Source organism: Gigantopelta aegis, unplaced genomic scaffold (genome assembly GCF_016097555.1).
Source record: "Gigantopelta aegis isolate Gae_Host unplaced genomic scaffold, Gae_host_genome ctg4331_pilon_pilon, whole genome shotgun sequence".
In the NCBI taxonomy this organism is placed as follows: Eukaryota; Metazoa; Mollusca; class Gastropoda; order Neomphalida; family Peltospiridae; genus Gigantopelta; species Gigantopelta aegis.
The window spans coordinates 13,464-25,717 of NW_024533805.1; the positions used below are offsets into that span (position 1 = coordinate 13,464).

General features: G+C 34.9%; 1 protein-coding gene across 1 annotated transcript; it reads left to right on the top strand.

Moving 5' to 3' along the window:
* Positions 1-7,014: 7,014 nt before the first annotated feature.
* On the top strand, positions 7,015-8,074 carry LOC121392706 (adrenodoxin-like protein 1, mitochondrial). The gene is made up of 6 exons (XM_041523809.1): positions 7,015-7,069; positions 7,314-7,365; positions 7,445-7,551; positions 7,598-7,685; positions 7,733-7,785; positions 7,971-8,074. Exons 1-6 carry the CDS (start codon positions 7,015-7,017, stop codon positions 8,072-8,074), a joined length of 459 nt encoding a protein of 152 aa, XP_041379743.1.
* The last annotated feature ends 4,180 nt before the right edge of the window (positions 8,075-12,254 follow it).

Sequence of the window (12,254 nt, forward strand, 5' to 3'; positions counted from 1 at the left end):
AGAGTAAAAGTAAAACAATAGCAAACAAACTTCCAATAACACCACCGACTATAGCAGCTGTATTGTCTTGTGGTTTAGTTGTAGGTGAAGTTGTTGGTGAAGCTGTAGGAACTATACAGAATGCATAGTGAGGTACTGATGTTCACTAGTCTAGAGGTTATTAATGGTAGCTATCCTAGGTCACTGTGGTAAGTACTGATGTTTACTAGTCTAGAGCTTACTAATGGTAGCTATCCTAGGTCACTGTGGTAAGTACTGATGTTTACTAGTCTAGAGCTTACTAATGGTAACTATCCTAGGTCACTGTGGTAAGTACTGATGTTTACTAGTCTAGAGCTTACTAATGGTAACTATCCTAGGTCACTGTGGTAGGTACTGATGTTCACTAGTCTAGAGTTTACTAATGGTAGCTATCGTAGGTCACTGTGGTAAGTACTGATGTTCACTAGTCTAGAGTTTACTAATGGTAGCTATCGTAGGTCACTGTGGTAAGTACTGATGTTTACTAGTCTAGAGCTTACTAATGGTAGCTATCCTAAGTCACTGTAGTAAGTACTGATATTCATTAATGGCACCTATCTTAAGTCACTATGGTAGTGGTCAATAACTTACCAATGGTACATCTATGTTGTAGACAAGATGGCAAAGAAGTAATAGCAGATGTAGTACAACATGATGTATCACGAGAACAACAGGTACCCAGTGGTACACAAATACCTTGAGCTAAACACCAGGTACAACCTTGAATTGACTGACATGTACTAAAACAGAAAAGAATTAGTTAATTATTACTCAATGTAGTACTGTCTTATTAATTAATACTAATTGATAGGGTCATACCTTTGTACGGTAGTGTTACAAAAGTCACTAGAACAAAATCCTATATCAGTGGCCATTTGTAATGGAAGGTTAGCTGGTACATAATTTGAGGACATGTCAGTATGCCGTGGACACACAGGAAAAACTATTGAAAATAAATTATATAAAAAGATCTACTGTGATTGCATTCAAATGTATATAAATAGACAAGGTAATAAATAGATCATGGGGTAAACCCTTTTATTACCTATTCATTGTGCCGACACCACAAGTGGACTGGGTACAGCTGCATGGACACTCTACAGAGGAATTTGAGAATATTTCACAAGGTCCACAGGTTTTTTCCTAAAATACAGTAAATAAAGGGTTAAAATAATACTGCAGTCCTTACTCCATTTGATTCATAACTACAGGCACTGATTGCATTACTTAAACAGGTGGATTTTCTTTTAGTGACTAACAAATAACTGTTCGTATTAGAAATGTGTTGAATCTAGAAAGAAAAGAAAAGAGAAACTCTCTCTCTCTCTGTTTGTCTCTCATACACAAAAATCCAAGCAGCCACCTGAAAGTCCTGTAGGCACAAAGCAAAGCACATTGGTCTGGTGAGAGAACTAGAATGATATAAACAATATAATTTTTTATAATATAATATATTTAACTAACTGAATAAAAAACGTTTATTGTTGATAGTGAAGTTAGCAATATCATCACAACCTTGTTTAGTAAGTATACCATTTAGCAATAAAGTACGAGTAACAGAATTATACTAGAGAAAGAGAGAGAGAGAGAGAGAGAGAGAGAGAGAGAGAGAGATTAAAACATAACATATTATCTTACATCATTAGCTTCAGTTAGATGAAGTGGTGCTGTGTTAGAGTTTTGAGGTCGTAGTACAAAGTATCCATCACTAGTAAGAACTGTACAACTATGAAGAGAGAGGACAATGATTAAACTATACTATCATAATTAATAGGGACTTACTCATAACCTGTTGAATTACATTCCATCAAAGAATTAATAATGTTAATTCTTAAAGATTCTTCTGTCAAATCAGCTGCTACAATACTAAGTACTGAGCCTGGACCAAAAGAGCTGGAAATAAAATAATAAATAAACAATAATAAATAAATAAACAAACAATTATTATATTTACCTTTCATGTTGTCCTTTCAAACCATAGCTAGCACTATATATAACACCCACTCCAAGAGGATCTTGTCGAGCAGGAGATAAAGCCAACTGATCTCCGTGAACAAAGGAAGTCAAATACCATGGCATTCTTTGAGGATTAAAGGACGATACTAATTGTACACCGGGCAAACTTAAATATATACCAGTGGGTGTGGCTAAATGCCTGATTAAAAAGGAGACATTAAAAGGGGATACCTCTTTCATTACCTTCTAATTATAAATGCAGACTCGTTGCGATATTGCTGAGCTCTATTCCACCAAACAGTTCCTACCATAGTATGTACTGCTATTCTTTCAGCTGTACCATCCTATAAGTTCATGAATATCATTAAAACAACCTGACATGCTCACTTACAGGTATCCATGGTGGTTTACTACCACTATTGCCTCCAATGTAACTATCAATGCTAATTAATGCAGCTGGACTGGGTGGAGCATTGGGTGTGGTCAGTTGTAATGCTAGTTTCTCTTCAGTAGCATATTGACATACATAATTACTACACGATTGATTTGAGGGTTGATTGGCAATATTAGTTTGATATACAGGAAAACGAGTAGGGTCAGTTCTGTAAATAGCTGAGAAAAAAGAAGGAAACAAATAAAATGAACAATGATAGCTACCATTAGTAAACTCTAGACTAGACAGTACTTACCACAGTGACCTAGGATAGCCACTATTAGTAAGCTCTAGACTAGTAAACATCAGTACTTACCACAGTGACCTAGGATAGCCACTATTAGTAAGCTCTAGACTAGTAAACATCAGTACTTACCACAGTGACCTAGGATAGCTACCATTAGTAAGCTCTAGACTAGTAAACATCAGTACTTACCACAGTGACCTAGGATAGCCACTATTAGTAAGCTCTAGACTAGTAAACATCAGTACTTACCACAGTGACCTAGGATAGCTACCATTAGTAAGCTCTAGACTAGTAAACATCAGTACTTACCAGTGACCTAGGATAGCTACCATTAGTAAGCTCTAGACTAGTAAACATCAGTACTTACCACAGTGACCTAGGATAGCTACCATTAGTAAGCTCTAGACTAGTAAACATCAGTACTTACCAGTGACCTAGGATAGCTACCATTAGTAAGCTCTAGACTAGTAAACATCAGTACTTACCACAGTGACCTAGGATAGCTACCATTAGTAAACTCTAGACTAGTGAACATCAGTACCTACCACAGTGACCTAGGATAGTTACCATTAGTAAGCTCTAGACTAGTAAACATCAGTACTTACCACAATGACCTAGGGTAGCTACCATTAGTAAGCTCTAGACTAGTAAACATCAGTATTTACCACAGTGACCTAGGATAGCTACCATTAGTAAGCTCTAGACTAGTAAACATCAGTATTTACCACAGTGACCTAGTATAGCTACCATTAGTAAGCTCTAGACTAGTAAACATCAGTACTTACCACAGTGACCTAGGATAGCTATCATTAGTATTTACTAAAGGTACTTACATTGTATATTGATGTTCAGAAAACTATTAGTAACTGATCTATCTTCATTTGCTAATATTAAACAAACAAATACTTCACCAGATCCCGCTCCATTTAGTTCATTTAACACTCGATTACAATGATATTCAGAAGGTAACTTGCGCATAATATAGCTCTGATTAAAACCAGATATTAACAGTGTATTATTGAATGGCCGTGATTCATTTTGACCCCTAATGTATGGATTGACAAGTTTATCAATGGACGAATAGATAGATTGATAAATGGATGAATATATTTATAATAGATTGATAAATGGATGGATGGACGTACGTGCTGGCAATATTATCTTTTATTAGTGAGAATTCTGATGTTTTCTCAAAAGTAGTTGAGTCAACATCCACTACAATAGTATCGGGGAACAGACTGTGATAGAGTAGATCCCCTAAATAAGAGGAAGATAATGAATGGATGGATGGATGGATAGATGAATGAATGGATAAATAAAGAGTCACAATGGATCTATATACCTTCTTTCTTCGTCACAAGAAAATATGATGATGGTCTCACATTAACAGCTGACACTATGCCCTCCAAAACTTTACTCCATGGCAACAATGCATTGACCACGCCTCTCAGTTCTCCATTAATAACCCACTTACGAGACAGACTTAGACACTGCACTAAAAAGATAATTAATTAGCAATTAAATATTAATTAAGAATATTTCCCCATGACAATCAATTATTAATTAATTAATATATAATTGAGGGATATCCTCATACCTCCTTGAGAATTAACATCAGTTGAATAGACAATATTTCCACTAGTTGCATTTTCTGGTAAAAAGGAAGACCAATAGTTACCGATATCTGAGAGAGGACTGATTTTAGCATTAACCAAAGAATTTAAGAAAGAGTTACTAGAGGCATCTACAAAGTAAAAGAGAAAGGAAGATAGAAGTTAATGAAGATAACTCCATTCATATTACCATAAGCAGTGTACACTTGAATTGAAGCACTCAGATCTTGTGTCACATTACCAAACACACCATTATAATCACTTCGACGACCATCAGTAAGAAATAAAAACAATCTATCCCTGTTAACTGAATTTGTGAAGAAATCTTTGGCATCAGCAAAAGCTGTGATATAATTACGATTATCTGTAATGGATCAAATAATGACAAGCCACACCCACTATGAGAAACTGCACCCACATACTTGTGACTAATTTCTCAGTGATAAATCTGGACAGCTGTTCCCTTTCATTTATTGTTGCACTAACTAATGAGGCAGGACACGCCCTTTGTTTATTATCTGTTACCATAACCAGTCCAACCTAAACAGGTTATAAGAACCAGTAAAACTAGTAGCTATTATCTTAATAATAATATTCATGAGTTGGGGACATATACATGTAGTAATTGACCTTATCAGTATCTCCATTGAGAGAATCAAGTACATTCAAAGCAGCTTGACTAAGTTGATCAACAGCAGGTCCAGATAATCCATCTGCATTCAAATCAAGTAATATCACAATCTCTCTTTGACGATTACCAACAGTAGCACGTGTATACCATGGTCTGAGTGAGAGAGAGAGAGAGAGAGAGAGAAGAGAGAGAGAAGAGAGAGAGAGAGAGAGAGAGAGAGAGATCCTATCATTACCACCTACATTCATCATCTGACATCTTTTCTATGTCACAAAAAAGAGTACAGGAGATATCTTTATATTAAACATTTTGGAATCTTAGACATTGCCCCTAGTACAGAGATATCCTTAATATAGAGGTTAAATAATACACTAAAGTATAGGACTAGAACAAGTGTCCTTAATGTAGTACATTTCCTCATTGTAAAAAGCAAGTTAGCACATTGAATCATATGACTGCAATAATTCATATTAAATATTTCTAGTTGAGGTACCGCCCACTTCTTACATTAATCTAGCATCCACATTAGTACAATTAGTAGGTCTTGATGGAGGGAACTGGAGAAGACTACCATTAATGAGTCCCACATAAAACTCCGCCCACTGCAAACTACTAGCAAATTTATTGCGAGCAAAATTAAGCAGTTTATTATCTTCTGTATCTCCAAAGCATCCGTGACAACAATAAGTATCACTATAACAATAAAGATAATAATAACTAACCACACCCATTGACCACACCCACATACCTGTTGGACACAGAACAGCAATTGGGAGGTGTATCTGTTGGACTATTAAAAGTGCTCTCATCGGTGATATCTTTAATAATAGTACTGACATTATTAACTAATTCTTGTGGTGTAGTAGCTGATAGCTATAAAAGGGAATACAAAGTCTTACTTAACACATTGTCAGCACTTTGTTGAAGACACCTGCCACACAAATGTATTACAACTATTAGAATAATTGATATTATAAAGTAATGGACAACCATTAATGTGTTTACTAATTGGTAGAGTAGTTACTGCTACTGACAATAGCCAATAACATTATATATCTCAATGTAGAAACTAACCACAGTAAAATGATAAGACAGTATTCATCACTTGTTAACATGAACTACTCGAGTAATATTTAAATAGCTACAATGTTCACTTTATGTCTTCAAGCTGAAGTAATTAAGTTGAGCAAATATTAAATTATATGTAAATGATACAAAGGGCCACACTCATAGTAACCATAATATATTAATCTTATTATATTTGTTGTATAAGGTTTGAGTGTCAGTAGTATATGGTCAAGACATGTGACTTTATATGGGATATATGAGGTTAGACAGATAGGGGCCACAATATATAAACAGTTAATTGCTGTATTATCTTCTTTCTATCTTGTAACAATCAGATTAAATCTATTGTTGCTATGGTTACTGAGTCACTCACGAGAGCTTGAATGGACATTTCATCTAATGTGGAGAATGCATAACTGAGTCTTTGATATTGATCCTTTAGGGAGAGAGAGAGAGAGAGAAGAGAGAGAGAGAGAGAGAGAGAGAGAGAGAGAGTGCGTGTGTGAAAATCAGTTTACTTTACAGCTCATACAATATATTATAATAATAACCATTTGTGTTGTTCACACTATTAATCAAAAACTAATATATCTTTAATGAACTATAATACAATACAATATTATTGTAGAATTTTACTCTAATAACAAAGTTTGATCAATTTAACTATAATACGTTCAATACATTAATCCATCTATTCGTTCTTACCATCATTGTATTAACACCTAGACCATACTGTTGAAGACGAGCAAATCGTTCAGACAACGCGTTTGTTGCTGCCTCCATAGATGCAGAACTTACAATCTGACATTTACCGTACTGTATATAACATAATAATAACACAAACAACGAGAACCAGCTTAACGTCATCTTTAGAAATTAGACAATTGCTGGAGTACAGTTCGTATGAACTTCGCTGTGCTTATTGCCACAATTTCACCGCCTAAGACGAAGTTTTACAAGTGAAGTATTATGCAAAGATGCTACTTTAAGATCATCAATTCACACATTCTTAACCATGTGGTTAATAAATACTGTTATGACAACAATGACCACACCCACATCGACCACGCCCATACAAGGTGCACATATGGCTATAAGAGGTACTTCATCTCTATTAAAATTAAAGGGATTTCCTCTTTCATTCTGTGTCCGGAGAACACTAGTATCATTGCCTGTAACTACTACTTGGAGACAATTACCAGGAAACTTGCAAAACAAGATTAAAAAACCAATTAATTGTAACGTATCTAGTCTCAACAGCTCGTTGCTCAAGAGCCTCCATACTGGGTCAGGTATGTCCTTCAAGGTGGGGGTGTGGCCTTGAAATATGAATATTATTAATAGTTTGTCACCATGGGGAATACGAGATGCAAGATCCAAAATCACCCAATGAAGTGTATGTCAGTATATTATATTTACATGTACATACATCTACCATGACCACACCCCTCATTACTATATATAATTTATAATAGGGTACGTATTGTTGTCATTGACAGAGACGGACATAAATATGATATAAAAGGAAAGATTGGAGATAATTTACTCTATCTAGCTCATCGTTATAATATTGATATGGAAGGTGTGACTTTATTGTACAAGGAATGTTGTCATTTGGTTGTTTGTAGGTGCGTGTGAAGCATCGCTGGCTTGTACTACATGTCATGTTTATGTAGATAACAAGTACTTTGAAGTGTTGCCAGAGGCACTTGAAGAGTAAGTTAATAGTTTATCTAATATGAAAGCTCTCTCTCTCTCTTTAGAGAAGAAGATTTATTAGATCTAGCCCCTTTTCTACAAGAAAATTCAAGACTAGGTGAGTGTATATTATCCTCATTCCCAAACCACATGCATGAGAATGAACCATCTATATTCACAAATGGTATAAAATTATGCTGCAAAGTGATAATATTTAACCCTTAAATTGTCTTAATTTTGGCCATTTCTGGATACTAAGGGTTAATAATATTTAATTAATCTAGTTATTCCCTCTTATTACAGGGTGTCAGATCATATTGACCAAAGAAATGGATGGTTTAGTGGTAACACTACCAAAAGCAACCAGAAACTTTTATGTAGATGGTCATGTTCCACAACCACATTAATGTCACATGACAGTCATATGACAATCAAATCATAAAAATTCATGACAATATTATAAATGAATAATACCAGTTATATTTAACAGACTCGTACCCAAACTGATATATGGACTTGTATCCATACTGAGACATGAGAACGAGACCATTATGAATGTGTTTGAGCTGAAGAGTCAGGCTCCTCCTCCTTTGACACATACTGTTAAAGTATTAAAGTTTATCCATACATTCTATATACTGGTACCTTAGTATAATGACGTGGGATAAGAAATTTAGATGGAGGGAACTCTTTTGTTTCATAATGTTGTAAAGTAATTATAGCAGTGACCGTGGAAAGACTGGGATCTCTGGAGGGACATATCAATAAATGGATGAATGGATTAACATATAGTAGAAGTAATGGATATAAAGGAACAATAAATGATGAATAGTAGGAAGTAATGGATGAATAAAGTAGTAAATTCAGAGACATACCAACTTTTACAGGAAATCCAGGTGGAAGTTTTAAATTTACAAATTGTCTTAATTTATGGAAGTGTTTATAAGGAGCTATCACTTCCAGGATATCCAGTAATCTACAAATATAGAAGGATATTATATTATATGATCAAATATATTATACTTACTTCTTCATCTCAATAGGACATTCATCACTCTAAAGAAATAAAAAAAAGTTCAAATGTCCTAGACATCAGACCCTAAATTTTTGGAACCTAAACCTAAATGTAGATTCTAGATCCCTAATCTTAAGTATCCATCCATTATGACGTCACATTACAATGAATATTATGAGATATAGTAACTTACAATATAGACTGCTGCTTTGAACTGTTTATTATCAATTTTCAAGTCCATGGGCCGACCCAAATGAGGGAACCTTTAATAAATTTCAATTAATTACAATAATGATCAGGAACTTACTCTCCCTCAGGAGAAGTGATATACTGTTCCCACGTTATAGTACAAGGGGGAGGAGGGGGTAGAGAGGGACAGTGGTCTCCATTAGACTCGTCATCTTCTTGTTTCTCTAATTCATTTATCTACAAAAAAATTAATAAAAAAATTAAATAAAATTATAGCACTTATGTGACTAAACCAGTAACTATGGACATTATGGTAATAGTTAATGGATACATAAGCAGATATATGGATGTATAGATAGATGAACAGATAAATGGATGGATGAAAAGATAGAGCAATCTTACTTGTTGTGTCATATCTTCAGATATATCTCCAGAATCAATACGTTGAGATAACTCTTCAAAAACGTTTTATTTGTTCAGGAGTTAGATGTTCTCGTCTACAATATCAAAGACACAATGCAGTGTAGTCACATGATTGCTTGAGACACACCTCTTTCTTGATATTAGATTAAGATCTGTGATGTTATAGACATCTGTCATGTAATTACCTACTTGTTCCTGAAAAGAGAAACGTCTTATCTCTCTCTCTCTCTCTTTCATTCCTTACTGTTCTGTCTGCTTTAAAAATAAAAAACCTGATTGTGCACGTGTGACAGTAATTGGTTGAGTTGACATGTTAGCATAGACAATAGGCCTGTTAGTGGGTGGAGACTCCAACAATTTTTAACCCTTATATTATACCAAACCTGGTCATTAAGTTATCAACATGATCATGTATGTCAACATCGATATCGTTCTACAGGAAAAAACCACACCCATTAATAATCAAATAAATAGTCTTCCATCCATTCACTTACCCCAGAATTTAAAGATAGTCTTTGATAAACGTTCTTTTTATTGTCTAATGCAACAATTGATAAAGCATTAGAATCTGGTGTATTCTCGCCATTATATATAAAACTGATATCTCCTCTAGTCCACTGCATCTCAATAAAATCCCCTAACGTGGAATCTAGTCTAGTGGTATCAAGAGAGAAGAGTAGAGGAGAATATGAGAAAGCCATAAAAGGGAATAAGAAAAAGAAAATGGGGATAAATAACAAGGGAAGAGTACAGGATACAAAGAGATAAGAGAAATGTGGTTAGTTACCTTAGGCAACATCCAGTTTTGTAAATACGACATATGTCATTAGGTAATAGTCTTGATAACATGGAACTGACCACAAATATTTGACATAACAAATAATTCTTTTGATGGTGATATCATACTTACCCCAAGTATGAAACTCCCACTTCATCTCAGCATAAAAGTCATCTAACTAAAGATAGAGACAATGTCATACAATCGAACAGACAGGCAGGGAGTCTATGGCCTACATTTCTTAGTGCTTGTACAAGATGGAATCTTCGTTCTAGCAAACCTTCTTTCATTTCATCACGAACACGTTTGAGAAGAGATGAGACTAAAATAATAGATATGTCAATATTTAAAATAAATAAATATAAGTCAATTTTTTGTAGATACAATTACACACTTACTGAGGGAGCGGTTCCCATAACTTATGGCCTCATTCAATGGTGTCCATCCTAATAAGTTCTTCTCCTTAGCACTAGCTTTATATTTGAGTAAGTACTGTGCAATTTCTATTGAGAGAACACTGTATATTCTAGTGCATTTATAGGATATTCTAGTATATTTATAGTACACTCTAGTATATTCTAGTATATTACAGTACAACGTACTATCGTGGCCGAGCATTACTGCTAAATGAAGAGGAGTGTTTCCTATTATAGAGAAACAGTCAACATGGTTACTATGACAACTAACAACACGTACCATGACAATCTTGAATATTAACAATATCTTGAGCTTCTTCAACTAGTCGAGTCACGGCCGATAAGTCGCCTTTATATACACATTGATGTAGTTCGTATGGTGGCTGACTTAATCTAGTGAAAGCCTCGCTTTTTGGAGACTCTGTCAAAGAAGAAAACGGAATAGAAACGGAGGAAGAAGTAAACTCCAGTAGCCATGATTGTTGCAAGTCAGCTCCACCCATAAACACGCCCACTAAAAGGGGCGTGAATTGCATTGGTAAAATTAGGTAAATCCTTTCATTTTATTTCAAGATGAGTCTGAGAGAACACTATGTCAAATTTCTCCGTCACCTGGATGTACCAGCTGTCCTACCCATTCTTTATGCTGAAGGAATGCTCACAAACTCGGAATATGACGATCTTCATAACCCTTCTCTGACAGATCAAAGCCGTTGTGAAAAATTGTTAAGAACTCTACCTAACAAAGGTCGTAATTATTATCACAAATTTTGTTCCTGTATTGTTTTGGTCGGGACAGCTTGAACTGGCGGGAAAAATCAAATTTGATGTCTCAACTGTACCTGATCCTAACAAATATAAAGGTATGTTCTATTTATACTAACTTGTTCTATAAATAGTAACAAATATATTGAGGTTGATGTATCCTGTAATGATTATTTGTTCTATTAATAGTACATATTGGTAATGGTATTATCTATTATAGTAACATAAAACCTAATACAAACTTACATAATGCAACACACAATATAAGAATCCTTCCAGTCCGTTTTTATCTGTTGCTAAGATATTTATAAACTTGAAAATCAAGTAATTCCATTGGTCAGTTGACAACAAGCATTATATAGTGAATACATTGTTTTAACATGATTAGAATGATGTGTTTGAATGACCACATATTGTTTATAATACATACCATACTTGTCTTCAATCTCAGACTATTGATAGTATGAGAATGAGACTTGTATAACAAATGTTTTTCATTCCATTGACTACATTCAGTATGACATGCCTTGTCCTCTCTGTCTCATAGATCATACAATACAAAGAACCCCCACAATCATAGCTGAGACACACCCACCTTCTCCACCCTCCCGACTGCCTCCACTACAAAAACCACAAACTATCCTCATCATTTATTGTAAAGATCATTTATTGGAAACATCTATTCAACTCGATCCTATACACCGTCGCAGCGCTGACGACTACTGCCAGGAAATCTATAACTTTGTCTACACATTAAACATGTTTTCTAACGTACCTGCCAGTTCTGGCGGGCCTCCCAGACAAGCATACCACTGCATCTATGACGTTCAAGAGTCCCAAAATAATCTTATTACAAATTTTTTACAATGGACTGAGCACAGTTATTAAAATGTGATGTAATTCTATTGGCTTGTTCTCCGTTGATGTCAAACGCTTTATTAGGGGAACCGAAAATGTGCTAGAAATGGAAAAAAGGACAATTCAATACAAACAGTCTTGTC

Coding starts and splice junctions, on each gene's coding strand:
- LOC121392706 (XM_041523809.1), top strand. CDS start 7,015: ATGACCACACCCACATCGACCACGCCCATACAAGGTGCACATATGGCT. Junction 7,686..7,732: donor TTGCCAGAGGCACTTGAAGA/GTAAGTTAATAG, acceptor CTCTCTCTTTAG/AGAAGAAGATTTATTAGATC. Junction 7,786..7,970: donor ACAAGAAAATTCAAGACTAG/GTGAGTGTATAT, acceptor CTCTTATTACAG/GGTGTCAGATCATATTGACC.